At 39.5% G+C, this 27,514-nt stretch overlaps 1 protein-coding gene across 2 annotated transcripts; it reads right to left on the bottom strand.

The window, feature by feature from the left end:
• Positions 1-1,978: 1,978 nt before the first annotated feature.
• Positions 1,979-27,288, bottom strand: LOC121300772 (integrator complex subunit 1-like). Of its 2 annotated transcripts, none has more exons than XM_041229610.1 (48): positions 27,198-27,288; positions 26,576-26,675; positions 25,863-26,153; positions 25,451-25,647; positions 25,207-25,344; positions 24,829-24,988; positions 24,480-24,585; positions 24,213-24,399; positions 23,882-24,027; positions 23,642-23,783; positions 23,162-23,338; positions 22,897-23,005; positions 22,493-22,613; positions 21,996-22,073; positions 21,430-21,596; positions 21,124-21,220; positions 20,679-20,770; positions 20,511-20,571; positions 19,572-19,769; positions 19,195-19,324; positions 18,896-19,075; positions 18,627-18,776; positions 18,322-18,501; positions 18,118-18,222; positions 17,720-17,887; positions 17,331-17,442; positions 17,043-17,201; positions 16,707-16,853; positions 16,297-16,395; positions 16,071-16,195; positions 15,018-15,272; positions 14,592-14,751; positions 14,368-14,499; positions 13,947-14,124; positions 12,278-12,401; positions 9,755-9,885; positions 9,399-9,486; positions 8,757-9,004; positions 8,448-8,577; positions 7,883-8,016; positions 7,539-7,731; positions 6,766-6,893; positions 4,700-4,809; positions 3,615-3,725; positions 3,424-3,494; positions 3,121-3,212; positions 2,745-2,854; positions 1,979-2,396 (listed from the first exon to the last, which is right to left on the bottom strand). In XM_041229610.1, the coding sequence occupies exons 2-48, from the start codon at positions 26,631-26,633 to the stop codon at positions 2,278-2,280; spliced, it is 6,594 nt and encodes a 2,197-aa protein (XP_041085544.1). In that variant the 5' UTR covers positions 26,634-26,675; positions 27,198-27,288; the 3' UTR covers positions 1,979-2,277. The 2 variants fall into 2 exon arrangements, with proteins under 2 accessions (XP_041085544.1, XP_041085545.1); XM_041229611.1 differs by having other exon boundaries at positions 1,979-2,393.
• Between the last annotated feature and the right edge of the window lie 226 nt (positions 27,289-27,514).

Raw genomic sequence — 27,514 nt, 5'->3', positions numbered from 1 at the left:
TCAGCACCTTCCGGGGGTCCACCAGTGGCTCCCACTTGACGTTGTTCCTCCCCACAGAGAACTCGGTCCGCTGTGGCCAGTCCCGCCTGTGGTAGTGCGCCTTGGTGTCCCTGCTGTCCCAAAGGCAAAGATAGCAGGGAAACTTGGTAAAACCGCCTTGGAGACCCATCAGGAATGCCACCATTTTGAAGTCTCCTATGACCTCCCAGCCGTACTCATCATACTTCAAGGCATCCAGCAAGGTCTTGATGCTGTTGTAATCCTCTTTGAGGTGCACCGAGTGAGCCAGGGGAAGAGACGGGTACTTGTTACCATTATGGAGCAGCACGGCTTTGAGGCTCCTGGATGAGCTGTCAATGAAGAGGCGCCACTCATTCTGGTTACAGGCGATTCAGATTGCCTCGAACAGACTGGTCACATTGTGGCAGAAGCAGAGCCCATCTTGACGGGTGAAGAAGCTGGAAAAAGGTTGGTGACGCTTCCTCTGATCTGCGACTTGCACACTTTCATCCAACAAGTTCCACTGCTTGAGCCTAGACGTCAAAAGCTCGGCATTGGACTTGGTGAGACCAAGATCTCTAATCAAGTCGTTGAGGTCTTTTTGGTTGGGGTAGTATGGGTTTCTCTCCTCAGCTCCACCTCTGAAATTGTCATCTGGATCTACAACGTCTTCCTCGCTCTCTGACTTGCTGCTCTCTCTCCGGAGGAGTGGGTACGGGGAGCTCATGGCAGTGTGGCACCGGGGCGATGGATGAAGGAAGGTCCGGATACGTGATAGCAGGTGCATTCTTGCCAGTCCGACGTTTGGAAGGGTCCACCATGCAGAAGTAGCAGTTGCTTGAGTGGTCAGTGGGTTCCCGCCAAATTCTTGGGATAGCGAACTTCATGGCTCTCTTTTCCCCTCTGTACCATCCTACAAAAATACATTTATTTCACCCATGACTAATGTGTAAGAGATTCTCACAACATTTTTCATATATATTTTTTCAATAACATTGAAAATTGTAAAACATTTTAAAATTAAAAACTTCTACAATTTTAAAAATTTTAACAAATTTTATAACATAAAATTCCGAGCAACAATTGTCCATCTTACCTTCCAGAGTTTTTTTGCAGTGCTCGCAGGTGAAATGAGGTGCCCAGGGTTTGTCTTGATCCCCGACAGGCATGCCGAAATATGCCTTGTAGGCTCACACATCTTAGCAGATGCTTCCACGGAGTACTTTTTCGCTCGTCTTGATAAATTGGCCGCAGACATAGCAAAATGCGTCTGCCGGATGCTTGCAGCCTCTTGATGCCATCTCAGAAAAATGCAGATATGTATCCACTTAGGCAGCTGGAACTAAACTGAACTGGTGGGCTTAAGGCCCCTGTATTTATACTACTATTTATATTACTGGAAAGTTCTAGAAGTTACTCCAAGTTTACTCAGCACTGAATCTATCTGGAATGTTCTGGAAAATAGGTAAATTTCAAAATATCACTGTCCTGGTCACAAAAGCAAAGTTTGTGGAGAATAATAGCCTTTTCTATACTTTTGAGGCATAAGCAATTAGGAAATAACACTTACTACCCAGGAACCAAAAAAAAAAAAAAAAAATTGTTACACGGTGTTGTCTTTCCCTGTTTTAATTTCCCGTTCCTCTCCAGTTTCTCCGATACAAATGTGCCAGCTTTTAATTATTATTATTTATTTTTTTTATTTTTTTTTTTTTTTTTTAAGTATTCTCATTTTGTTGATCATTAATGAACATTTCTGTACTGTGGGTGTTGTCAAGTGATTGAAAACGAGACATTTTGTGTTTCAACTGAAAGTAATGGTCTCGAGGAGTCGAATGGGTCAAAGTTCCAGTTCAAGTATAGCTCAAGTCAATGTATCCATGTATGTGTATGTATATATATATCACACACACACACTATTTATACAGTCTTTCCATATAAAATGAGCAAAAAATAAAATGGTTTGACAGAATTGTTTGAGACCTTTTTTTTATTATTCTTTATTTTATTAGACATTTTCCATGTAAAAAAAAAAACAGCTCTAGTAATATGTACAATGCTGACTATTTTCCAGTACTCAAAGCAGGGTATATGCATTTCCTACATGGATGCTAGTGAACCAGTGTCAAAACAAAAATATATACAAATTATTAGAAAACCAAAGGGAAAACAGTCCATTCTCTTCTTGTTGCTTTTGGGGCAGCTTACTGGACATTAATGAGGAATAAGAGTCTTTAATGAGTGAAAGGCAAAGAGCTCATCCACACTGAAGGGGGTTTAGGTTGTTGCCTCCATATGGAGGACCTTCATGGCTTCTGAGATGATAGAGCTGGTGTCGATCTGACCATATATCCCCACCAGGAAAGCTTTGTGTAACAGGATATCAGCATGCTCTGCTAATGCAAAAGTGAAAAGATACATTAATGACCACTGGCCCACAGGTCTAAAGTGATCAATCCAATATATACTACAAACACACAGAAACACGGTAGCTAAACAGATTTACAACTTTCTATCTATTCAAACCTAAACCCTAATATTCACATTAATAGTACTGCCCCTTAGGAAACAAGGACATTTATTTACTATATGTGAAAAAAACATGTGAAACACCTGCATTTGAAATTATGAATGAGAAAGTATTGCAGTCAGATTTTTGAAGTTTTTAAACAGTTAAATAAGCAAAAAAAAATCTGTTCCTAGAAGCTTTAGTAAACAGAAAAAAAGGTATTATCTCCTGTTACCCTGACAGAGCAGCACATATTCTGTAAGGTTCCTCAGAGCCGTCTGCACCACGTCAAAGTTTCCGCTGCTCATGCAGTACATGAATGTCGGCAAGAAATCAGCAGCCAAGCTGCAACATGTAAAAGAGAAAGACAGCTAAATCAGAAATAGCAATATCTAAACGGTCTAGGCTTAAGCTGAAAAATTACACACAATAATAACTTATAGGTAGTCAGTTTTAGAAAACAGTGCTGCATTGCGAGAAGTTTTGTTCAATGCATCACAAAACTACTTAAGCGTTCGTTCCAGTTTATCTAATGATTGTTACTCTTCAATTACACTGGGTACTGGCAATACCCTTTCTCATTGATCTCTACAGTCGTTTTTGTATCTTACCAAGGATTGTTCTGAATGCAGCGTAGCGCCAGGCTGAAAGCCATATTACGGCAGACTTCCTCTGGGGAACTCATCAGTCTCTGAAAATCATTCTAGATGGAGAAAAAAAAACAACTAAAAACAATTATTCACATCTGTAACAGTCTTACCCTGCTATAACCTATAACCATGGCGCTAGACATGCACTTTTAACTGATATCTTATTTGCACTCATAGAAAAGACAAACATGAATATACAGAGCTGCTGAGGCTTTTAGACTATAAGCAACAAGTTACATCACCCACGTATCTGATAATACTCACCGCGAAGTAAGGTAGAATTTCTGGACTTCTTTTAGATTTCTCATCAACTTCACTTAGAACCTCCAGGACATCTGCAGTAAGACATACAAATTAAACAAAATTGGCAGACCAGAAATCTGGGTTTAAGAATCTATTTTGCAGTTGATAAAAGTTCTTTCAATCCTTTTTTTTTTTTTTTTTTGTATAATTACCTTCCAGCGCCTCTCCTCTGGCTATATTCCTCAGGCATTTTGTCATGTCCGACGCAGTCAAAGGTGCAGAAGCTGAAATGTTGACCAGTGGGAGGGACCCGGTAGACTCCTCTGTTAAAAAAAAAAAAAATGTTTTAGTCTCCACACCTTGTCCCTTTGGTCTCTACAATGCTATAGCCATGGTGGTGGTAACCTGAGGCAGTGGTTTGTGGTTCACTCAGCTAGTCAGGGCCCCATGACTGAGAGGAATATGCAGTGAGTTGTTACTCAAACAGTGCACGGTAACACCTCTGATAAGAGAGTGCTCCTATTCCCTCCACTTAAACACATGGTAATTTAAGGACCTGAGAAATAATCCTAGTTTTTGTTACATAGGTCATTACCAAGGATTATAAAACTACCACATTGTGGAAGAGAGGAAGCTGCTGCATTCTAAAACAAACAGCAGTCCTATACCCAAATGTATCCTGGGGGAGGGGGGCGTGAGAAGGTTCCGAAATGTTTTTAATACAACTAATGTGCACATCTTAACATATATATTAACTTAAAGAAAATCTTACTGCTAAGACCCCCCCGGCATGTCAAAGTTTCTAGATGGCGCTGTGCATCTGACTGGTGCCTTTTATGCTTGCACATTATTGGATGAAGCTGCTGATCAGCTTACTGTGTGGTGTGCACATTAGTAAGCATTGGACACAATCGATATTTGCAGTGTCAAAATTTGCTCTTATTACAATGTATCGTGGACGGTTTGTTCAAAAGAAAAAAAACACAACAGTAGTGGCATAGAGACAAGCCATTGGCATGCTGGATTTTTTTTCTTTTACTAGTATATGTACATGTGTGTGAAGGGCAGTAGGGGCATCAAATACCGGCACAGTCCATAAATTACTAATGATAGATTTGAGAGATGACAGAAACCATTAGCATGAATGACAAACCATAAAACAACTTGCTTCCATATAAATGATTCTGATTTAATTATGTAACGCTAACGAAGTATGAATGAGATGGAAGCAGTGCTGCCAACTCTGACTGTTAGAAGTGTCGTTGCATCAGAAGAATGGCATGAACGATTCTCCTACCCTCTCGGTCCTCTGCAGCACTGTCTGCTGATTCACTCTTCAATGGGAGCGTCAGTCCAGTCAGGAGAGATTTTAACTGCAGCATGTCAGGGTTTTCTGAGGAGAGACCCCTGAAGAGGAAATACATAAATACAAGAAATTACCAAATAAAAGCATACAAAATCAAATGAACAAACAAGCAATTATTTCTAAGGACTTGTTTAAAACACTGGTACAGAAATTAGTGCATCATGATTATTATTAGATTTCCACACCTACATAAGTTGATAACAATAGTAAATAAAAAAAATCTGTTTTAAAATTTCAGAAACTCAGTATTAGCAATATGTAAAATGAGAAAAAGAATGTTCGGTCCTTGATGGAGGAGAAACTTGGGGGTCTATAATAAATGATACATAGCTATGGCCAAATGGTTTGCAGCACCATGAAGAATCTAGGGCTGTGGTCAAAGATCCATTTGCTAGCCAGGAATTCAAAGGTAGTTTTAAACCTTCAAAGATTCATCAGGTGGCATTCACGCACTATGTTTTTTTTTTTACCTGTTAACAGAAACCGTTTGACAATGTGTGAATACTATAAAAATCACACATTAAACGTCACTCGTGTGCAAAATTCGATCTTTTAAATTTGTACAATGCATACGACGTAAACGAAAGTTTATGTATATGTAGCAACTGTATATGGCACCCCTGCCATGTATGGAGCAGGGTACAGTATGCCAAAGCACTTGGGGGTGGGGGGGGGGGGTAACTATAGCGGTTGTAGTGCTTCAATAAAATATGTACTGAATACCTAATTTACAAGACAGCGTAATAGAAGTGCTAAGGTAGAATATGTTTGAAACATACAAAATATACGCTGACACTAATAATTTTTGAGCACTGTCCGCACCTTCCCTGCTCCAGCTTGTGTTATCCACAGGCAAATCTTGAATTTCTCCATTCTCCATCTCGACAGAAAAGCGTTGTATAGTATAAGCTGTACTGAAAGAAATGTCTCGAAACCCTTCTGCTGTTTGATTTTTTTTTTTTTTTTAAATGCCCAGACAACCCCAAAAATTTGCATGTAAACTATGCAAGCATCTGTTGATGTATCATGGAGGCACATCCAATCTCTGGGGTCAGTTGACAAGCGTAAGTTTGTATTATTATTAGTATTATTATTAATATTTTTAGTAACAGTAAAATGTGACTGATAACCTGCTTGGAACGGAGACTGTTAAAGCTTTGTTTTTCCCTAAGTCTGCTGCTGCAATGCAAGCTTACTGTATATATTGCAAGCATCATCAAATATGTGTAAAAAAAACATGTATTTTTATTTAAATTCTAAAAATATGATTACTGTTTTATATAACATTTTTTTAAACTACATGTGGATGTTTTATTCCATGTATATGGATTACCTGTAAAATAATAGGATTTTCAATGAAATATAAACAAGTAGCTATGGTGACGTCACCAGTAAATTATGCAAATTAGTACCATCGAAGGTTCGAACCTTCCTTCAATAATGTGTTCCGAACCTTCAAAGGTCAAAATGTACCCTTCGCTGCAGCCCTAGTAAAATCAACACATTTTTCTTCATAAAGTCCAATGAAATCTGCTGAATAATGTTACGTTAACATATTGAATTACATACCACTTTGTAGTTTTCCATACACTTAAAGAAAAAAACTGACAAATTAAAAAATGTGACATTTCAAAAATCTAACGTGAAATACCGTACTACTATTATATATATATATATATATATATATATATATATATATATATATATATATTTTTTTTTAAATGATGTCTCAATCCTAAAATTCTATGTGATTTAAAACATTTGGCCTCAGTAAACCCACAGAAAGTGTTAATACTGTGGCCCTCGGTACATGTATTTAATTTTGTGATGTGCAACCATTTAGATAATTGAGACAGATCAGCTCATATGCAAGTGTCTGAGGGCCAGCTCTGACAATCACTGCATGATCTTTGCATTCGGTTCTGAGCCCATACTGTCATTGTACTTCATGTGTATTATTTTGACAATACATCAGAGCGTTGCTTGTGTATACTCACTGCAGGATGTCCGAGTGCTTCTGAAGGAATGGAACTGCAGCCCCAGCATCATGAGTTAAATATTTCTGAATGCACTGGACAAATTTACTGATGAGGGCAGAAAGCTGGCGGGAATACTTCCTAAAGTTCTGCAGGGTGAACAAACAAAAGCGGTTTTACAGCAAATAAGGAAGAAGCAGCGATCAGGTTGCATTTAAAAGTGACCTGTAGAACACCTTCTCACAATGAAAGTGTCAGTGGATCTGGGGCTCCCAAGCACTAAATTACAGGGTAGTCAATCCCTGATGACATGAGTAAACACTTTAATGAGGGGAGGCAAATGCATTCAATGCTCACTTAAAACTGATTAGCAAGTTCCCGAATTTCAACTGGAAATTGCTATGTTAATCCTGGCATTCTTCTCCTTAACTGAGGTGAAACAATCTGGCTGATAAGGTCTGTTTGTAGCGTGTCAACAGTCCCAACAAGCTAAGCACTAACCTACAAAAAATACTATATTGCCTACCCTGTACGCAGTATTACAATAGGAAAAAAAGGTTAATTTGCTACATGAAGTAAGACTATATATTTATGTATTTTTAAACAGTAACTTAATGTAAAATTAGTTTATTGTTGTAAATGCATTTCATAGATACTTTCAGAACATCTGTTATTACTTCTTGCTCATGTCTTATTTATTCTTCCTGTAATTTTGCCACACTTCATGGTCTAAAAGTTTAATACTAGCAACAACTACAGTAAATAAGACCATTCATGTTGTTTCTTTGCCCTACCTGTAGGACCTGTATGAAAGACAGAAGCGAGTCCTGCAGTGCCCTCTGGTGTTCACTCTGGAACACAAGTGGATGCAACAGCTCCAGAATAGCCAGGACATGAGTAAAGAATAACAGGTGGTTCTGCTGCCGGAATTCCTTGAAGTTCAAGTGGAGACGACCGTGGAGCAAAGCTGCGATCATAGGCAGATGCCTGGGGGGAAAAAAAAAAGGTCAAGATAAATTTACATTTTCACCACAAGCTTTTAAAAATGGTCCTATGTATGTGACTTTAACAAGGTATTTGAGTAAAAACTGATGCAATATTAAAGAAATAAACAATCCTTTCTGAAGATGTACACTACCTGAGCAGAAGGACTGGGTGTGCCACAGCTAGCTTCCTGCAAGCCATGTTAGCATCAGACATGCGGTTCTCTGCTGACTTTGATTCTCCTGTGTCAGCCAGCAATGTGATCAAACGGTGCACCAGGGCATCCAGCTATGGGGAAAGGCAAGGGACCCAAAATATTACATATTCTGCATCTGTGAGCTGGCCAAACCACAGTTCGAGGAAACAGATCTTCAGACTCCAATAACATATCAGCATGAGCCTTTTTTTGTCAGCCTTATTAGACATATCTCTCACCTTTTGTACAGGTAAGCAGAAAAAAAGTAGTTACAGTTTCTCATCACATTTGATTAAAAACTAAAAAACACACCTTTGAACAGCTTTTGTACAGATCACATTACAGTCATTTCTCTTAACCTTATTCTAGAACCATGTTCCAAGTTCAAGATTTTCAAATAATTCCTGTTCCTGGCAATTCTTTTCATAGTAGTTCTTCAATGTCCCCTATATTTGTATACTTTTCTGTCTAAGCAAAAACCTGACTAATTTCTATGCAGAACTGATTCTTGTAGTTACAGTACCTTACAGATGCTACCATCTGCTGCTCCCTCGCTGCTAAGAATGGTGTCTGGCAGCGTGATGTGTTGGATCACTTCGGGAACCTGCAGGTAGATCTGTAGCAGCAGGTTCTGGCAACGTGTACTCATCACACTGGAAAGGCAGAAAGAGTAAGCAGGTGAGCCTTAGACAGGAATATTAGTTTCAAACCATCCTAGCAAGGTGCAAGCACAAAGTTCTAACTTCTAATTCTGACATATATCACATCTAACTCCCCAAATCCTGGTGTTATAGACTCACTAAACTAAAACACTGTATTGTATTGCTTGTACCTGTCTCCCCACTTCTTGATGCAATTAATGAGATACTCAGACACTTGTCTGACACTCTCTAGGTCTCCATGGCAACAGCTATGCAGTAAGGGGAGTCGTGATTGGATAAGAGAGCAGGACGCCTCGTCCAGTGTCTTCTTGCTTTGGGAGGGGCTATGGCTGTTCATTTCAGACTCTGAGAGAATCAGGTCAACCAGGCTGATCAACTCAGGAGGCTTCAAGCACAAAACAAACTCCTCTGTCCTCTTCTGTTTATTAAAAGAAAGAAAAGGTTAAATTCCTATATGTCTCAGACCATTCCCATGGCATTCCTCAAACACCACAATTACTGACAATTCACAGAGAATTCCAAAATAGAACACAGGAATGCAAACTATTAAGCTTTTCAGTTGAGGCGAATAAAGCTTTCAGCAGCCATCTACAATTACAGCAGAGCAGGAAGAGGCCTATTTATATCATAACATGTACAGGTGTTGCCTGTTGTAAAGAACAGATGGACTACTCCCAACAAACGCTAGTGAAATAATGACAGACAAACAACGTTTTCCCACAACCTACCTAAAGATTTCCACAGATTACCTTTGACTAGGACAATAATACTGTTAGTAAATACAGACTTATTAACAAGTTCTCAGCCTCTACCTGTGGAGTGTTCTGGTCGCGGCCCTGCCAGATGCGGGGAATGTGAATGCACGCCCAAAGGAAATCCAGTGAGAATGAGGGGTCAAGTCTAAATATGAAAGGAAGCCATGAAACACGAACAACAATGTGCAGGCCTTCCTAACACCTACTGCATTGTGCACAAACCAAACATGAACATGCTTCAGTCACTAGGTTGTTTCAATCTGATGATGTATATGAGCCACAAACAGAGTATAACAGGATGTAGATATCAATTACACATTTTAATAATACAAAAAATACATATTTATAACACTGGCATGAACCTCAACCCCAACTTTGATGTAGGGCTGATAATAAACAGGGCTGCATTTCACCTGAGTTCCCTTTGTTTGCTGAGCAGAATACTGATGCACTGATGCAAGGTGGTCCAGTTCGATTGGTGCGTCAGTAAAGCCAACAGGTACGGCCTGTAAGACGGTGTCTGCGCCCCCATGTTCCCTTTACCCTGGATACAAAAGTACATTATGTTAGTGTGACAGACATCGAATGACGCTTGGTGTTAGCTCTCCTTCCCGACCTGTGAGGGCACTAGAAAGAAGGAGCAGAGTAACCTTAAGCAAATAGCAATTTATTCCGTAGGGTAGGTGGAAGTCGGCCATTTAGGAAGGGGACGGAGCTAAGGCACCCAAGTTCACTGACCCGGACAGTAGACGGCGTGGTATCCGAGGATTGGAGGAGCAGATGCGCTCGTTAGACTAGGGGTCATGGGCGAGGGTATAAATAGGGGGCGTAGCTTCAGTGATCTGTTCCTTTGCATATGGTTACACCAAACGACCTAGAAGGAGCCTGTATTGTCCGTACCAAAGCCGTGAGTCAGTCTGTGTACTAACACTGTGTGTCTTGTTTTTTGTCTTCTCACCAAGAATACTAAACACTATCCAGATTTGCAGCCGCAGGCCAGCGTAAAACCCGGACATCACAACTCACCTTTCCACTACAGGAACTCTTTGCACCACTAGCACTAAAATCACGCACTGTAGGAACTGTGTCTGTGTTTGTGTTTTGTGTGGGTGAGAAAAGACAAGACTTTTGGTTGCGGGTCAAACCCGTGGTATTTTACAAAAACAAGAGTGATACACGCCGCTGTACCACTTCCATCATTGTTACTGTTTGCAGGTTTTGCCATAAGGCTCTGGAAATTATAATCATTAATAAACACCCTTGCACCTGTGAATTATTTGCCTGTGTGATTAATCCGCTCTGCACTGCACTCACCTGCACGTATTCACCACTTTGCCACAGTTAGATATTTACCTTTGCTTCAAGATGAGTTAAACTACTAACTTATTCATCCAGGAGGTGCCTGACTGCATTACTAATTTCAATCCAAGCATTTAAGAGCTTCTACAATCCCAGTTTACCAAGACCAAATAGGGATCTGTAATTTGTACAATAGATCTGCAAGGATGTAGCACATACAAATACCGTATTACTTTGAATTACCGCCGCACTCAGATATCAGATTTGTAATGGACGCTGCCCTCGAATAAACACAGTTCTCAATAACGAAACATGTACAATTTTTTTCCTACCCCAGCTCAAATAAATGCAGCACTTAATAAAGAAACACACATAAGTATGGCAAAACATTACAAATAGAAATAAAATGAATTGAGTAACTTAAATAAAATGTACTTAAAAAGAATACACAATTACACACTGGAGCATACCGGTATTTTACTGTAAAGTGTATTGAACCAAAACAACAAAAAGAATACCGTAGGTACACAGCCCTTTGTACTGATACTGGTGTAGAAGTAAACACAGCAGCACTAAAATATATATTGTAACAGTGTGACCGAGGTATACCTTTTAACCAGACTGAAGACAAGGTATGCAATTGCAAAACAATATGCTGTAATAGTTTAATTCCACACAGGAAATGATACACAGTGTCCACGGCAGATGGAACTACACACAGTAAACACTGGCCTTCAGTCGAGATGGTACACGTTCGCTATTTTATTATGTTTTATAACTCTCACACACAGCTGGCTCGGCAATGTATAAACACACTTCCACTTCTCCTTAAAGCCTTCAATGAACCAGACACACTTTCTGTTATACAGGTGTCAATTATCTTAACAGCTCTTTAAAAGAAGGTTTAATCAGCACATGATCAGCACCCATTTACACCATAACCACCCTTATCAGTTAAAGTACTCTTCAGACACACCAGATCTACGGAAAACAGTGGGCTCTACTGGTGGGAAAAACTAGGGAAATAAAGCCCTCTATTCTCCAGCTCTCATAATGATTTTTAACCACTCTGATTTAGGAATTAGCAAGTAATACATTTTAGGAGCTGTTTTGGTTGTATGCACGGTATTTTGGCTAATAAGAGATGCTGAGAAAAGAAAGGGAAAATAAACCGACCTCCTCGGTGTTGAATTGATTCTCTCTCTTATTTCCCTCTCCACGCTCCACTAGTAAGTGTCCTCACCTAGTCAAACACTGATCTGATCTGCGAGCTCAACACCTTTCAGTTTAAAGATGTAAGTCTTCTTTCTTATCCTGATCAAGTTGAATCCACAGAAATAAACTTAAATATATGCATCCCTCAAATAAATACAACAAAAAACAATTTCACCTTTCAAAAACCATAGAACATCTAATTACCACCGCCCTTGAATAAGCGCCACCCTTGAATAAGCGCTGCAGATGTTTTTAGCAATTTAAAATAAATGCTGTGGCGTTAATTCTAAGTAATACGGTAACAGCAGAATGCTATTATACCCCCACAATTCAAAGGAGGACATAAATACAGTGAATCAGATTTAGTTCAAATCAATACACAGTGAAATGGCTGCTATTTCCAATTTATGAATTCCATCTACCTTGTTCCAGGCAAACAGGAGCCTCTGTTGCAGGTCTGGACAGACAGAGAGAACCTCAGGGTCAAGCAGTTCCAGCCAGTCAATCAGCAGCCCAGAGGAGGACACTGTATTGGCCATTTCCATGCTAAAACAAAATATATAAACATATAAAATATAAATATGTAATAAATTAAGGCTGCAATTAAAACAAAACAAAAAAAAACCTTAATTAATCTTTGTTTTAATCACATATTTGATTGATAATTACTGCATTCATCTCATTCGTTTTTTTTATTACTGATGCTGGTATTATTGGCACCAATCCCTGAACAGTAGCATTAATATAGCAGTGTACTGTAATCTGTGCATTTCATAGAATGTGTAACACATGTAACTGTGTTTCTTTTTATTATTATTGGTTTTATTTTGTTCTTTGATTTAATGTAATGTATATCTCAATATTGCAGTACAAATACAAAGAAAGAATTTACTAAGATAAAAATAATAATACAAATGCTTTTTAAATTAAAATTAGCTGGAAAGTTGTTATTTCTTGCTAAAAAATGCATATTGAATTGGATCAAGGATAAGACAACCACTATAACACAGTGGTATTGAGAAGTTTTTAAAGTTCTCCGCATGGAAAGGCTGACTGCCATTTTAAAAGGTGGTGAAAACTTTGACTGTGTGGCAACCAATAGTAAATCACCTGCCAAAGGACTTGGCAGATATTGTGCAAGAGGGGTGGGCTGCTTTGGATTGGAAGTGCCCGGCTTCCTCTTATACAGCCTCTTAGGACGTTCAAGATGTATGTATCTGTATTGGACTTTGTGATTCACTGATGATTGTACTTATATGCACTGTCACTTTTTCTTTTTTGAAAATCAATAAAAAATGTTCATTAAAAAAATATAATTTAAAAGAAATGTGCATGGATGAATCTGGCAGTTAGTCAACTAATGCCCATAAATTAACCAATCAAAATTCTGAAATCGAGTGACAGCCCTAATTTCAATGTATACTTTGGTGACCATGTGCTTTCTTTCATTTTTTTTTTAACTTTGTAGTTAAGCGTTTGCAATGTTAAAATGTAATTTGCTTATTTAGGGTTTCTTTGCTCAGAAAATACTAAGCAGGGCAGTCAGGATACATCAGAATGTAATATAAAGAGTGTGTGTAGATATGGTTTAAATATGTAGTATAAAGAATGTGTGTATATATGGTTTAAACATTTAAATGCTGACACCTGCATAGCATTTAAACATTCATAAAAACGTACCAACAGCACATCCCTGTAAAACAGGCGACGGTATGTTCAGTATGATTCTTTTGTTACATCACATATCACTGCTTCACATCAGCTGTGACTTATTGCAAAGCGGGAGTTTTTTTTGTTTTGTCTGTTTGTTTTGTTTCTGCACAGATGTCCCATGCCCCTCTGTTACCAGTCAGGAAGCAATTGGAGCAGCGCTCAAACAAACTAGATGCTGACAAAAGCCTGGTGTATTAATACAAAAAAAGTAAAAAAAAAAAAAAAAGTATACATCAAGAAATAATAAAAACAAATGCAGATTAACATTAAAATTAATCTCCAAAGAAATTAACGCGTTAATCTCAGAAGTTTACTGTGATTAATTGACAGCCCTAATAATAATAAAAACTTCCTTTAAGAATTCAACCAGTATTGTACCTTCCGGCATCAGCTTCCATCTTGACCGGTGTCTCTTCATCTTGGAGAAGTAGCGTGTTCACCATGGCGACGGGACCTGTAACTGGGTGCTTGGTAACAGTTTCCATGCCAATGGTTAACAGCACAGACAGGAACTCCTCCAGGTATGAGGACTTTGCCTCAATCAAGCCTTGAAGCACTGAGAAAAAACAGCAAGTTATAATCCTTATATTTGAGATTACATCTCGTGTGACTCAGGTTTAATTTGTTGGTTTATAATTTAAACATTGGGTAAAACTTGTTTTTTTGTATATTTATTTGCCTTGGGGAAACTAATAAGTTTCGTATTTTATCAAAGATTATGCTATTGTGGAAACAAGCACCATTAGCAGTACAATCCAACTGGAAGTCAAGTTAGACAAACATATATTCTTTGCAATACCTTTGCTGATCAGCTCAGGCTCTGCATTACACCTCTCTCCAGATTTCAATGTGGCAATAATTGTACGCACAGTGGCTTCAGATTCATGTCGATAGGCGAGAGCATCCGCCAGATGAAGGAATCCGGTCCGGACTAATGAAAAAACCGGACAAGTTAAACTCACTAATCCTTTAAATATAACGTGAACAAAGTTAAACACATTTCTTTATTTCAGGGAATCATACCATCACTGAATCTGTGTTTGACAGAGTACTGCGCAGCAAACGATTTGAGCTGAGCTTGCAGGGCCCCCCCCTCCGCTGCCGGATTGTCCAACCAGGTGAGCATCTGCATGACTGCCTTGAAGAACAGGGAGGAGAAAGCCATGTCTTGGGGAACACAGCGCTGGAGGAGAAACGCACAGGGGACCGCAATCAGTGACGCGCCTCTAATACAAACAACAGGCTAGAACATAGGCAGACACAAGAACACTGGGCCCTATTCACTCAGGAGTTATTTTAAGAAGGTTTCTTTTAAAGTGAGTTTTTATGAATTAAATAAAGTTTAATAAAAAATGTTCGTCGACTCCTAAATAAGCCTTCAATGCACACCATATAATCATGACACAAACTGCATAAATAACTGTCCTACCCAGCTGTAAAGCCCTTTACCTGGTACTGGTAGAGCTGGCGCATCAGCGGGCAGGACATGACGTGGTTACGTTCCATGGCCATGACGAGAGCCCTGCCGTGCGGAGAGTTCAGCAGTGCCACGATGGCCTGGAGTAGTCGCACTGCAATGCCAGTCACCTGGGCGTTCCCCTGACGGACACGGGCCAGCTCCTGGGCCAGCGCCTGCTGCAGAGAAAGAGACACCTGCCGAGGGTTGGGGCTCTGCCACCGCGGGTCAGCGTTCAAGGGAAACAGCTGCCAAGGGAACAACACATCACATTATCCACAAAGTGTTTCCAGCTCGCATTAGAGTGTAACCTCAGTCTTCAATTTCAGAACATTTTGGGTCACGATGATCATTTATTGTTTTTGCAGATTTTCATTTTTGTCCCTCAAATAAGCAATTTGGACAGTTTTCAAAACTATTTTTACTATATATATATATATTTTTAAAATACACACTTTTTATTGTTGTGAAAAGGAAATATATTATTTCAATAGAACTTAAATAAAAACGTGTTTACAATTGTAGCATTATAACAACATAAATCATTATATGAGCATTAACAAAATAAACATAATATGCTTTTTTTTTTTCCAATGGCAATATGTAAGTATAAATAACTTTTTTTTTTTTTTTTTTTTTTTTTTTTTTACAATTGCAGTAGTACAATAAGTGTGGCAAAAAGTAATTGTGCCGTCATATCCCTTTTTAGAATTTTTGTGTGATAGACTTCAAAGCAGACACCCTTCAAACTCTCATCAATGCCAACGTCTTTATGTAGCACATATACATTAGAAAAAAGTTTTGTACCGCTGTTATATGCATTATTATGTGTAAAGTGTAGGTTGCTTCATCAGCAGAATAAATTAGTGTAACACGACCAAAAGATGCGAAAAACTTTGCAGATGCAGAGACACGCCTGCACACTATTCTCATGGGAGTGACAAATTTGGACTCGCTTGCACTCCAGGTGGGAAATCACAGGATAAGCAGCTGGGTGGTTAAGACTCTGTGCCTTTTGGTAGTAAAGCAATGAAGCCACTCAGTACCTGAAGAAACATTCCAGCCAGGTCATCGTCAGGTCCAATTACTGGAATCCGATTGGCCGCTCTGATCCGCACCGGCACCTGAGGGGCCTCCACGCTCACTTTAGGTCCTTTCAGATCAGCGCTGTCTGAGAATGCAGCAGGAAAACAGAATATAAAAAGGATTTATAAATCAGACTAAAGTACACTGTCAGCAGGAGGATGTGTTGAAGCCCTGCACCTTGCTTACCTCTGCGGGAGGAGAGGGAGGCACTGAGCAGGGTGTGGAAAGTGCGTCCACCAGTTGCTCCTCTCTCGTGCTGAACCTCAACAAGATGAGCCATGTAGTCTACAGTACATGCAAAACAAAATAATGAATGCATTAATTCTCACAAGGCATTGACACCTGCAACACATACAGCATGTGTCCCATGTTATATAAACAAACCTATATGACAAGGAACACGTATGAAAAAAAACATAGTTTACTACAATCACATGAAAAATAGAAACACCCCCCCATGGTGCTTTAAAATGTACATCGGTAAATTGGTTTTCTTTGGGTAAAAGAGAACACCTGTTTACATTTGTGGCTGCATTTTCTTTGAAAATGAATGCAGAGTCCTAACAAAAGGTGATGATTATAGAAATTAATGTTACTCTTATCCATGATGTTCTGTTCGAGTGTCTGGGGGTCATGGGACACAGCCTGGTCCAGGTATTGCAACAGCTTGCTCATACTGGATACCGGGATACCAAACGACTGCACAAACAGCAGCAACTGCTGGGGCTCAAGGTCCTGTAATGCTGGAAGAAACAATATAACCATCACATTTCACTGCAGTATTAGTCTAATAGTTTAATGGATTCATGCAGCTCTTACACAGCTCTTGAATTTTGAATAAGTCTTGTTTTGTTTAATAAGAGAGAGATCTTTACATGTAACAATTTTACATGGGTAATAAAATAAATTCTCAGAGTTAGCTTGTCATTTACCTGCATCCACCAATCGAGAGACTTCTGACCGGATCATTCTGAGTTTCAACCAATCGGGAAGCAGCAGAGCCTCCTCTGAGGTATCCACTAGGAAGGCAGTAGGGAGGGGCTTCTTTTCTGGGAACCAGATATCCAGCAGGCTGTAAAAATCACTCTCACCTGCCAATGGACATGAACAGACAAACTGAACAGAGTATCGGCAGACCTCATTAAGAATCAGAAAGAATGATTTTTCACAAGATTATCAGACAAGTGCAAATGAATGTGGTTGACTCGATACTCACATACCTTTAGGGGGCCCCAGGGTCAGCAAAATGACCATTGCGTGGACGACCAGGATGTGCATGGTGGCAGTCTCACCAGTCGTCCAGCGCAGGAAAACCTGGTCCTGAGATTCGGACTGAAAAACAAAAGAACACCTTAAAATTAGAAAAGACATTGCAAATGTAAACAGAAGCCCTCTTCTCAAAACTAACAGAATGATCACCTGAATGCAAAAAATTAACATCTCTCTTTATTGAAACCTTCCAATGCATGCTCATGGAAATCTTTTTACTGTTGACTAACATTGGAATTAAAATAAATACATTAAAATAAAACACTTACTTTAAATAACTTCTTTGGTTAGCATGTTTAACGTTGCCACATACACAGTTACTATAGCTTCTTGTACTCACCCAGCTGTACAAATCCTCCCCATCTTTTGTTTTTCTCATCCTCCTGATGTATTTGGAAAATACAGAAACAAGTGCTGAGAGCACAGCTTCTGACTCAGGCCTGTAGGAGTGCTTGGAAAACAGGTGGGACATGATGGTAGATCGCTCCACAATCAGCCGTGCAACATCCTAGAGAAGAAACAGACAACAGACATCTTTAGAGCCAGGTGGTCTTCAGTACAAGTGTCCCAAGATTGGGATGTCAGAACTAGTGTAAGACAACTAGATATAAAGTCCTCTGAGTAAGAAAGGGATTTTTTGCTAATTAATTAATCTTTATATTCAAGTAAAGTATATGGTTGCTTCAGTAATACTCAATTTAATATTTGACTTTCATAATCAAAACTTGTTTCTCCTACCAAAGCAAGGTCGTTATGACGGCCTTGCTCCTCCACTGGTGCGTACTGGGATAGGTAGATCAGGTATGCACTGATGGTCTGTGGGTCGGTCTCCATGTGGATAGCCTATATTAAAGCATAATATTAAAAGTAAACTTATTGGTTTTGTACACATTGCTAGGGGTTTTAAGTACACTCACACAATGGGTGAAGTTAACGTCTCACCTGTTGCAGTGCGACTGACGTCATGCCTCGAACACTATCAAATAAAGGTAGTTTGGGCAGATCCTGCAGCAGCCACTGATAGCCAGGAAGCAGCTCAGCATCTCCAGAGTCTTCCTCCATGGGCTGGTCCCGCTCCTCACCATCACGCAGCCCGCCCTCCGTCAGGACCAGCGATAAGCCCTGCCGGGACAAAGGAATAATAATTATTGAGCTTAAAAATCAGAAAAATCATCGCTTTATCTTAGTGCTAGAACATGCAAGTTGAGGATCAGCAACCACAACAGACAAAGCAAACAAGCACATACCTTCATTGCAAGAACTCTTGATGCAACCTGAGATGAACTGAGCCGCCGTAGGAAGTAGTCCAGCACCTCACATGTAGTCTGTTCATCTGCTTTGGGACCCAACAGCAGATCCTGTAGCCGTCCAAGAAGCTGCCTTTGTTTTTGCAGTCTCTGATTAAAAATAAATAAAAAAAACAAGACGACAATAAAACATGAAGATATTAATGCATCACTTTTCTTTACACTGGTTGACCTAAATCAAGAATTTCCTGTTTTCCTTCTTTCCTTACCTGTCGCTTTTTAACTCTCTGCTCCTTGCTCTCTCCTTCTTCATCCTCCTCGACTGAGCATGGGTCATCTGCAGCATCATGTAGCAGGAATTCACACAGGCACTGCACGGGCAGCACGTCCAAGGACCCCTCACTCGACTGCACAAGGTCTGCTAACCACGGCATTGACTGAGAAGAGGCCTGAAATACATACAGTGTGATTGAAGATACATACAGTGTGACTGAAGATTTGGCTTATAGCACGACTACAGATACAGCCTGATTTCACAACCAATTCACTACTTCAGTTCATGACGCACCTGTCTCTGGATGATGTTGAGAAGGAAGTCAGGGCTGCGACTGCGGCACAGCAAGTGTCCGAGGCGCAGGGACTGGTTTAAACTCTTCACTTGTTCTTGGACATGAGGAGGTGGCCTACGCGGAGGGCCTCTGGGTAAAATAGAAAGAAAACTTTCAAAATGTTTTTTTGCAACTTGTATGTTAAGCACGATGACGGATTTGAAAGAAATTTTCAACTGTCTAAATAAATTCATGCACAAAATCAGAAATGGCAAATACTACACCCGTCTACTAATCGTACTTACTTCACATGTTAATGGAGACTAAGAAATAGACTTGCAAGTATCAGCACACACACACATACACAGAAGCACCCTCTCTATGAAACGATGCTTACTGTGGGTCAAGACTCGTTAGCTGGGACAGTAGGAGGCTGTTGCTCTCTGTAATCATCTGCTTGGTCGATGCTGCAGCCAGGTGGCTCTCGAAAGCCAGGATATCCTGCTTCTCTCTCTGGGAAATCTGCAGCTCCCGGTTTATCATCTCTGTCTTGGTTTCCTCATCCGCCACAGTACAGGGAGGGTACGAGTAGTTACTGAGAAATTCAGAGGGGAGCTTACCATTGAGGTGCGGGACAAGGATATATGAAATACTGGTATTATATGTGAACCTTTTTAAATTTGAAAGTGCGAGATTTCAAATGCACGGTTCTAAGAAGCACCTGCAGACTGCAAGTAAAGGTTGTGTAAATAAAAAAAAAGTTGCAGAGAATTAAGTCCTTTGTGTTATGTACAGCAGAACCTCACAGTTACAAACACCTTAGGAATGGAGGTTGTAAGTCTGAAATGTTCATTTAAAATTCAGTTTTCAGAGTAATGAACATTTCAGATTTATGTGGACACCTGCTATTTACACCCTCAATCTGCCGAATAATACAAGGATACAGCACAGTAATACAATACTCATATTGTTAAAATATTGGTAAAATTGCCTGTACTTGCATTGAAATCTGCCTCACCTTTCTGGATACATTTGTTGCTACAATAATTTTGCCTTCCCCTTGACCAGCATGGTGCTTACAGGAGCGCCTATGTGATTGCGTACTTCCAGTTGAAAGTGGATGTCCGGTAGACCGGTCAGTTCGTAACTTTGGTGTTCATAACTCTAGGGTTTTACTGTACATGTTTTCATTACTTTTATAACCACCAGAGGGCAGCACTGTTTAAACTAGCACAAAGCAGCTTGTTTTGTACTAAACTCTCCTTTACAGCATATTGTTTCTGCAACTTGGATGCACTGAAATATTTCCTTTATATAGTTGTGAAAACAAACATACTTGGTCATGACCATCTCCATCAGCATTTTCAGAGTGGGGTAGCCATCCCATGCAGCCAAGCCTGCAAGATCAACAGAAAATGAGCAGAACATTAGAAGAAATTGGGCTTCTGTAGTCTGTAGAGTAATATTAAATGTAATACTGTATCCTTTTATGATGCTGCATTACCTATATTCTGCGGGTTAAAGGCAGCCACAACCAGCAGCAGCAGCCAGGCTTTCCAGTACAGTGTGGATATAGCCAGGTTGGGGTGCTGGTACCTAGAACAGGGAAACAATAAGAAACTCATGCATAACTCAATTCACTGTTACATCTTTATACTATGATTATTCAGGTTCAAAGCAAGTGTGTACTCATTTTTTTTTTTTTTTACCCTTTTACTACATTAGGTAAGCTAATCTATGATATATATATATATATATATATATATATATATATATATATATATATATATATATATATATATATATATATTTTTTTTTTTTTTTTATTTACTAAGGAAGTCTGTTTCACAATAGAAATTTCATGGGTAACACATCCAAACCTGCAACGAGAACTGCAATCCAAAGGAATTGTCAATGCAGCTTGAACTGAACTAGCAATCCCAACATACCCAGTGGGGAGCTGAATGTTCTCAGGATGGTGGTAGGTACACAAGTTGAGAACTGCATCAATCAGCTGAATTCTTTCAACTCTCAAAACATCCAGGTCTCAAAAAAGAAAGGAAGAAATTTGCGGTTACTTTTTTAAAATAAAAAATAATGTAATTTTCTATATAAAATGAAGATGTTATTACAATGGCTTTTGCAGCTGGAAATATTTTAGGAGCTGTACTGTGGTGTACCATATATACCCGATTCTATTATAACATATAGTAATTTCTTTATTCTCCTTCCTGTTACAGCCACACAAAACATACCCCGGGTACCGTCTGATTGTACAGCAGCTGCCCTCTTCACCAGGTGATCAGCCAGCTCCATGGCATCTGCAGGGCCCAGCGGAAGGTCACGCGACAGCCCGATCACCAGGATGCGCATCAATGTATCCTCCAGCAGGGGGACCTCGGAGCAGAGGCGAAGGAAGAAACTGTGGTGACACAGGCAAAGGGTTCAGAAACTGCAGTGCAACATTGACCTCTTTCAAGTGCAAATTCATCACAGTTCAATTTCTTTAAACCAGATTATCAGCTCAATACTTTATGACAACAATAGTCTGCGATCTGCTAAGAAATATTACACATGTAGGAAGCAAATGTCAAATATAAAGACTGTACTAAAATCATGTATTTTATCTGCTTTGACATATGTGGATAACACAATGTCCCTTTCAAATTTAAAATTGTTATAAATGTTTTTTTAAATATTGCTTGTTTAAATATGCAGCTTTATTATTAGTGTCTGAAAAAATATCATTGAATTTGTGTATCTTTTATGCAACAAAAAGAAGGTCTCCGTTGCAGATGACTATTAAAACTAATCTACTTACTTTCGGTCACTCTCTGGGGGCCAGTTATCCCACTTATAATAGGTCTCAGGCTGTTCAGTGAAAAGGAGTTTGTGGAGGCTGAAAAAACAAAAAAGGGGCAATTAATTTACAGAAACAACACTAAAGTTTATACTGAACAGGATATGCAAACTGAATAAACAACTTGGCAATCAATGCATTACCAAACGCTACGCATTGTAAATTAACTGATAGTTAAAATTGAATTTGGAATTCTGTTTGCAAGTTTATTCATTTTCAATGCTGCTTTTAACAACTCAGAATTTACTATATAATATATGCACTTTAACAGGCTTTGGCACACAATACAATACATAAGAGATTTGGACAGGTTATAAAACTTAATCAAATATTTGGTCAACTCAGATGGGTGCAACCAAGAGACCTTTTTGACTAGCTATGTTGGAACATGCACAAACCTAAAACTAAACAAGCATATTTATCTGTAAAGGAATTTTAAAATTGTGACAAACACGTACTAGTGGACATAATCCTTGGCTCCCACTTTGCTGATGGTGGGGACGACAGTGTGCAGCCACCACACTGTATCCCGCTGGATAGCAGCAATCTGATTCTGAAACGCACGCAATACTTCCAAGTCTGAAATAAAAACACACACACACACATATATTAAAAACAAATAAAACAGTTTTGACTGAAAGATGACTCACGTTTTCTGGTTAAAAACAATGCCTTTTATAGAGATCATTCTGAAAAACTGGCTCTCTGTCTGATTCTGAAAAGGAACAATGCAATTTCACTATTCTGGTGAGGTTTGCTAATTCATATAGGTTAAATCCCACTTCATAAGATCTGATAACCTAGGCTGGCCAGTGAATAAAAATGCTACATTTAATACAATATTAAAAACATAAACAATTACTCTTTTTCTCTCCTTTGTCCCAGGCGATTCCAGCCTCTTTTACTTGAGCGGTGATTCCCAACATCATGGAGACAGTGAGCAGATCTGTTATCTGGCTTACAAAACGTTCCTGCGAAGATTTAATACATTAATTAAAAAATACAAACACGCAAATAAAGACAAACAGAAATTGCCAACACTTCGAATCATTATAAGGGGTATTTTTTTTTAGCATCGGAAACCGTCTTATGTTTTCAAATTGATACAGAGTGAAAGATGTGCTCACTTTAAACTCCAAGTCAGCATATGTGGGTTCTTTCCTCTCCTGCATCAGTCCCAAGCAGAACGATTGGAAATTGATCTCGTGCTTCGTTTGTTTGATAATCTCCCTCAGCAGAGCTCGAGATGCACGCAGGTAATCATCCTTATTGGTCAGCAGGTCCTGAAAAACCATTGCCAGGAACTGGGAGGGAGAGGGAAAACAGTGCATGGGTTATATTACACAAGGGCGATATATAAGGATCATGTCTTTTTTGAAAAGCAAATAATCATTTAAGCACTGGTTTCTACATTTAATGAGAGCAGTGAAGTAATAAACAAAATTTAAACATTGTGCTGGATTTCTCTGGGTATGCCAGTTCTTATTTTGAAATCAACCACGTGTGCTATTTCATGAGTATAAACTTGGTCTATTATACTGTAATTAACTATAATAACAAACAAAACACTCTTAAGCTAAACTCTATACAGTATGTCACACACTCACCTTGGGAGCTTGCTCAGGACTGTGCTGCAGAACAGTATAGAGGACCTGCATGTTATTTGGATTTCTGGCATTTGACAGCTCATTAAAAATCAAAAACTTCACCATCGTACCCAGGTTATCTCGGTGTGCATTCAGCAGCTCTCTGTAGGAAGTTACAGAACAAAAAACAATTTTACCCCTCAAGTCACAGTACATAGCATGCTTGCCTGCATACCTCACTGCCAGATTCCATTTCCCTACCTGATGCAGAGCATATAGTGGTTGAGCAGGACTTTGGGTTTCAGGCGGATTTTAATGAGACTGGAAACAACCTCCATGTCTTCAGCACCGTGAGTGTTGCAGTTCATACAGAGGGACATGAGCAGATCCTGGGCTGGACGGGTCAGCTACAGACAGGAATAGAATTCACTCTCATTACAAAGACTTTATTAACAACAGTGATCTAAACAGTTCACAATGAATCTGTGTATACAGTACACACCTGGGCAAAGTATGATCAAATGCACTTTTATCTGGCTTTTTTAAAAGAGCACATTGTCAAATGTAATCACAGCCCTTCTGAACCTCTCACCTTTGGATTCTGAAGCCACATCTCCAGTCGTTGCACAGTCATTTGACGAACATCCTTGTAGCCACAAGTGGCTGTCAGTAGCCGCAGCAGATTCCGGGACACGTTGTCCATGGGCTGCCGGCGGTTCAACTGGTCCCGCAAGACATCCAGAACATAGTCTTCCACACTCTCAGCCAACTCTTCATATCTGCAACATGAGATTGACCAGTGTGCATGATCTGATCTGTGCAGCAATAAAGCATGTGTGACTGGAGTTTGGTGTCTTACCTGGGCATGACCTGTCCCTCATCCTCAGGACTCAGCTTCTCCTCTGCTATCAGGAGCTCTGCTTGATTATCATCCTCATCGGGAGTGGAAGGGTGGGGACTGCTGCCTAAACAAAGCAGCACAGACTGTTTATGACTGGCGTGTACCATGGTACTAAATTTACACCATCAAATCTCTTCATTTATTAATACAGGGAATCAAACATATGCAGTACACAACTGATTTGTGAAGGATTACTCGTATACCAAATTTGTAATCAACTAGGATTACAAAAGAAATGGTAGTGAATAACACTTTAAATGTAGATGGATTTCTCCCCAATGGCCCCCAACCCACCCCTGCAATGTACCTGCACTGAGTTCGCCGCTGGAACGCCCTGTATCTATCTGCAACAGCATGCTCTTCGGGGGCATCTTGGTGCCAAATGCTGTCTGGATGTTGTCAACAAAGTTTTTACAGTGTGAACTGTCCACCCAGATCCTCTCTCCCAGGGAGTCCTCAATGTACACCTTAAGGGAAGTAATCACAGCTGCTAACGTGGGTGTGCACGAAACACAAGATGTCATTCTTGCACATTAAATAGGTAACACTTTACTAAAACAAACTAAACAAAACAACAAAGTTCCTAACGGATGTACAGGTGATTCTACAAAACCTGCGAAAGCTTTTTGAGGAATAAAATAAATACCCATGGCTTCACAAATAAAAATAAAATCTTCCTTCTTACCTTCACAAATATTTCTGGCCAGTTCTCATCCTCCTCGTAGGCAGCCATGAGGAGATTGCAAGCCAGCACAGAGACAAGGTTGTTTCCCTTTGCTTTGAAGTTGATAGAAGCATCACGCCGTAGCAAGCTACAAAGAGCCTGTGGGGAAACAAAAGTCCAACATAATAATTAAAAAGAAGATTTTGCTTTCACCACATACGGCACCATCATCAAGGGTCCAAAGCACTTTGTTAGAAACACTTACCTCAATGACACCTTCTGTAGCAAACACATTGGGTTTGATTTTAGCCAGGAACATCAGGCTCAGGTACAAGGTGATATCCGGTTTTGCTCGGTTCATTTTCAGCTGCTTCACAGCCCCGCAAAGCACACCCTCAATCTGATCATCGTTGCCTTCTCCCTCCGCAGCCTCAATCTCATCCAGCAGCAGTGCAGGAGGGACTGTGAACACAGCACAGCAATCAAACTGTTCATTTGGAGACTGGGAGGTGGGGAGAACAGAATTAGGGAGAAAGCTCCCAAAAGATCAAATTATTCCGATTATTTTACTTGTGTCTTAAATCTCAAAATCCTAACGATTTTTGTATTAGGTTATTTAACTAATTGGATGTGAGGAGAATCGGGTGTGTTGCTTGTTTGTGTGATTGCTATCTTACTTTCAATTGGCACAACTGAGGGTTCCTTTATAGAAGGCGAGATGGCTCGCTTGTCAGCTGCAGCGACGTCGGCCAGTCGCCCCAGTGCACTCAGTGGCGGTGTGGAGGACAGTTTTGGACGTTTGGTGAGACCAGACAACCCGGAGGCAGATGGCAGGGCCGATGTGACTTCCCTCTTCCGATCAGCAGGTAAACCAGTCGAGGCTGGCTTGAGCAGAACAGCAGGGGCTTTGGGCTCACTGGTCTGGCTCTTAGAACCCAATGCTATAAAATCTCCAGGTGGAGCATGCCCTAAAAAAAAAAAAAAAAAAAAAATTAATAAAAAAGTACATCTTAAAATATTTCTTTAATGACATCAGTACATATCCCCTTTTTTCTGTCAAAAGAAATATTCTACTCAAAATGTTTTAATAAGGCCCCCTTTGTGCACCAAAGGTGTGTCTTGCTAGGTAGAGCTTAGTGCATCTTTTACATTATAACACTGCTATGCATTTTTCCAATCTGATGGAAATTGTGTTCTTGCTGCTATTCTGGCAAATGTATTTTTTTTCTACATGCACAATTCTGACTTTACAATTTCTAATTACCGCCTCTATCAACGTCAATTACTAATCATTATTTGTTTTTAATTGTACAGCCAAAAGTATGTAACTGATTAGGAACTGGTGCCAGTTTCTACTTATATTTCTACAAGACAGTCAATTGTTACTCACCGGAAGGTTTTGCAGCACTGCTTGGGCGCCTAATGGCAGTCGATTTTGGACGATTCATTGCGATACAAATTTAAAGTCTATCCCATGCACAAAATTCAACCTTAAGGAAAAAACAGAAACAAAGTTAATCCTTTTTCTTATTATTACTAGTAATTTTTAAATCAATCATTGTCCTCAAACTATAACTTTAGATTATTTGTCGTGATACACTGTACTCTCTACAATTTTGCTTTATGACATGTTTGACTTAACTAAAAAATCCTGTAGCGTGGTCCGATCGTGCAGGGAACAGAAAATGCAGTGAACACAACAGTCCTGCACTTAAGATAGGGATGGGAAATACCGTTTAAAAACAAAAAGGATCCCGCAAAATGCTACCGTGGCCTACTTCTGTTAAACAACAAATATATGTTCGATTTCTTAAACAAAAATACAAAACATAATAATAATATACTTGAATATAGCAAAACTAAACAACTGCGCTTGCCCTGCTTTCATTCACAATTGTTATATTTTAACACACCTAAACGGCTTGTGTATTTGTAAATTTGAATAGGTTTCATTACAACATGTGATTGAACCAGTATATCATTGAAGTTATTAAGATTTGTCAACCATTTACCTTCATGTGCATGAATTACACAGACAAGCAATATCGCATATTCACACTCGCACTTCTTTCTAACCACGGTACCAAATTTACCGGAACACAGAGCAACGTGTCAAAAGGAACAGGAAACGGAACTACAATTTAAACCGGAATAAAAACAAACACACCGAGGCAGGGTTTAGTAAACATGCTCCCTCGTTTTGCACTAGTATGTTTAATTGAAAACTATGTTGTTTTTTTGCAGTTCAAATACACAATTGCTAATGAAATATACCTAAAAATTACACACACACACACACACACACACACACACATATATATATATATAT

Source organism: Polyodon spathula, chromosome 26 (assembly GCF_017654505.1).
Source record: "Polyodon spathula isolate WHYD16114869_AA chromosome 26, ASM1765450v1, whole genome shotgun sequence".
NCBI classification, from domain to species: Eukaryota; Metazoa; Chordata; class Actinopteri; order Acipenseriformes; family Polyodontidae; genus Polyodon; species Polyodon spathula.
The sequence above is the reverse complement of the archived record's forward strand: the minus strand, read 5'-3'. Positions and strand labels throughout refer to the sequence as shown.

What these genes read in the sequence shown, in the direction of transcription:
- LOC121300772 (XM_041229610.1), bottom strand. Translation starts at nt 26,633, where the DNA reads ATGAATCGTCCAAAATCGACTGCCATTAGGCGCCCAAGCAGTGCTGCA. An exon ending in CTAACGAGTCTTGACCCACA is followed by an intron (nt 19,325 to 19,571) that starts GTAAGCATCGTT and finishes TATTTTACCCAG; the next exon opens with AGGCCCTCCGCGTAGGCCAC. An exon ending in ATATGTGCTGCTCTGTCAGG is followed by an intron (nt 2,397 to 2,744) that starts GTAACAGGAGAT and finishes CTTTTGCATTAG; the next exon opens with CAGAGCATGCTGATATCCTG.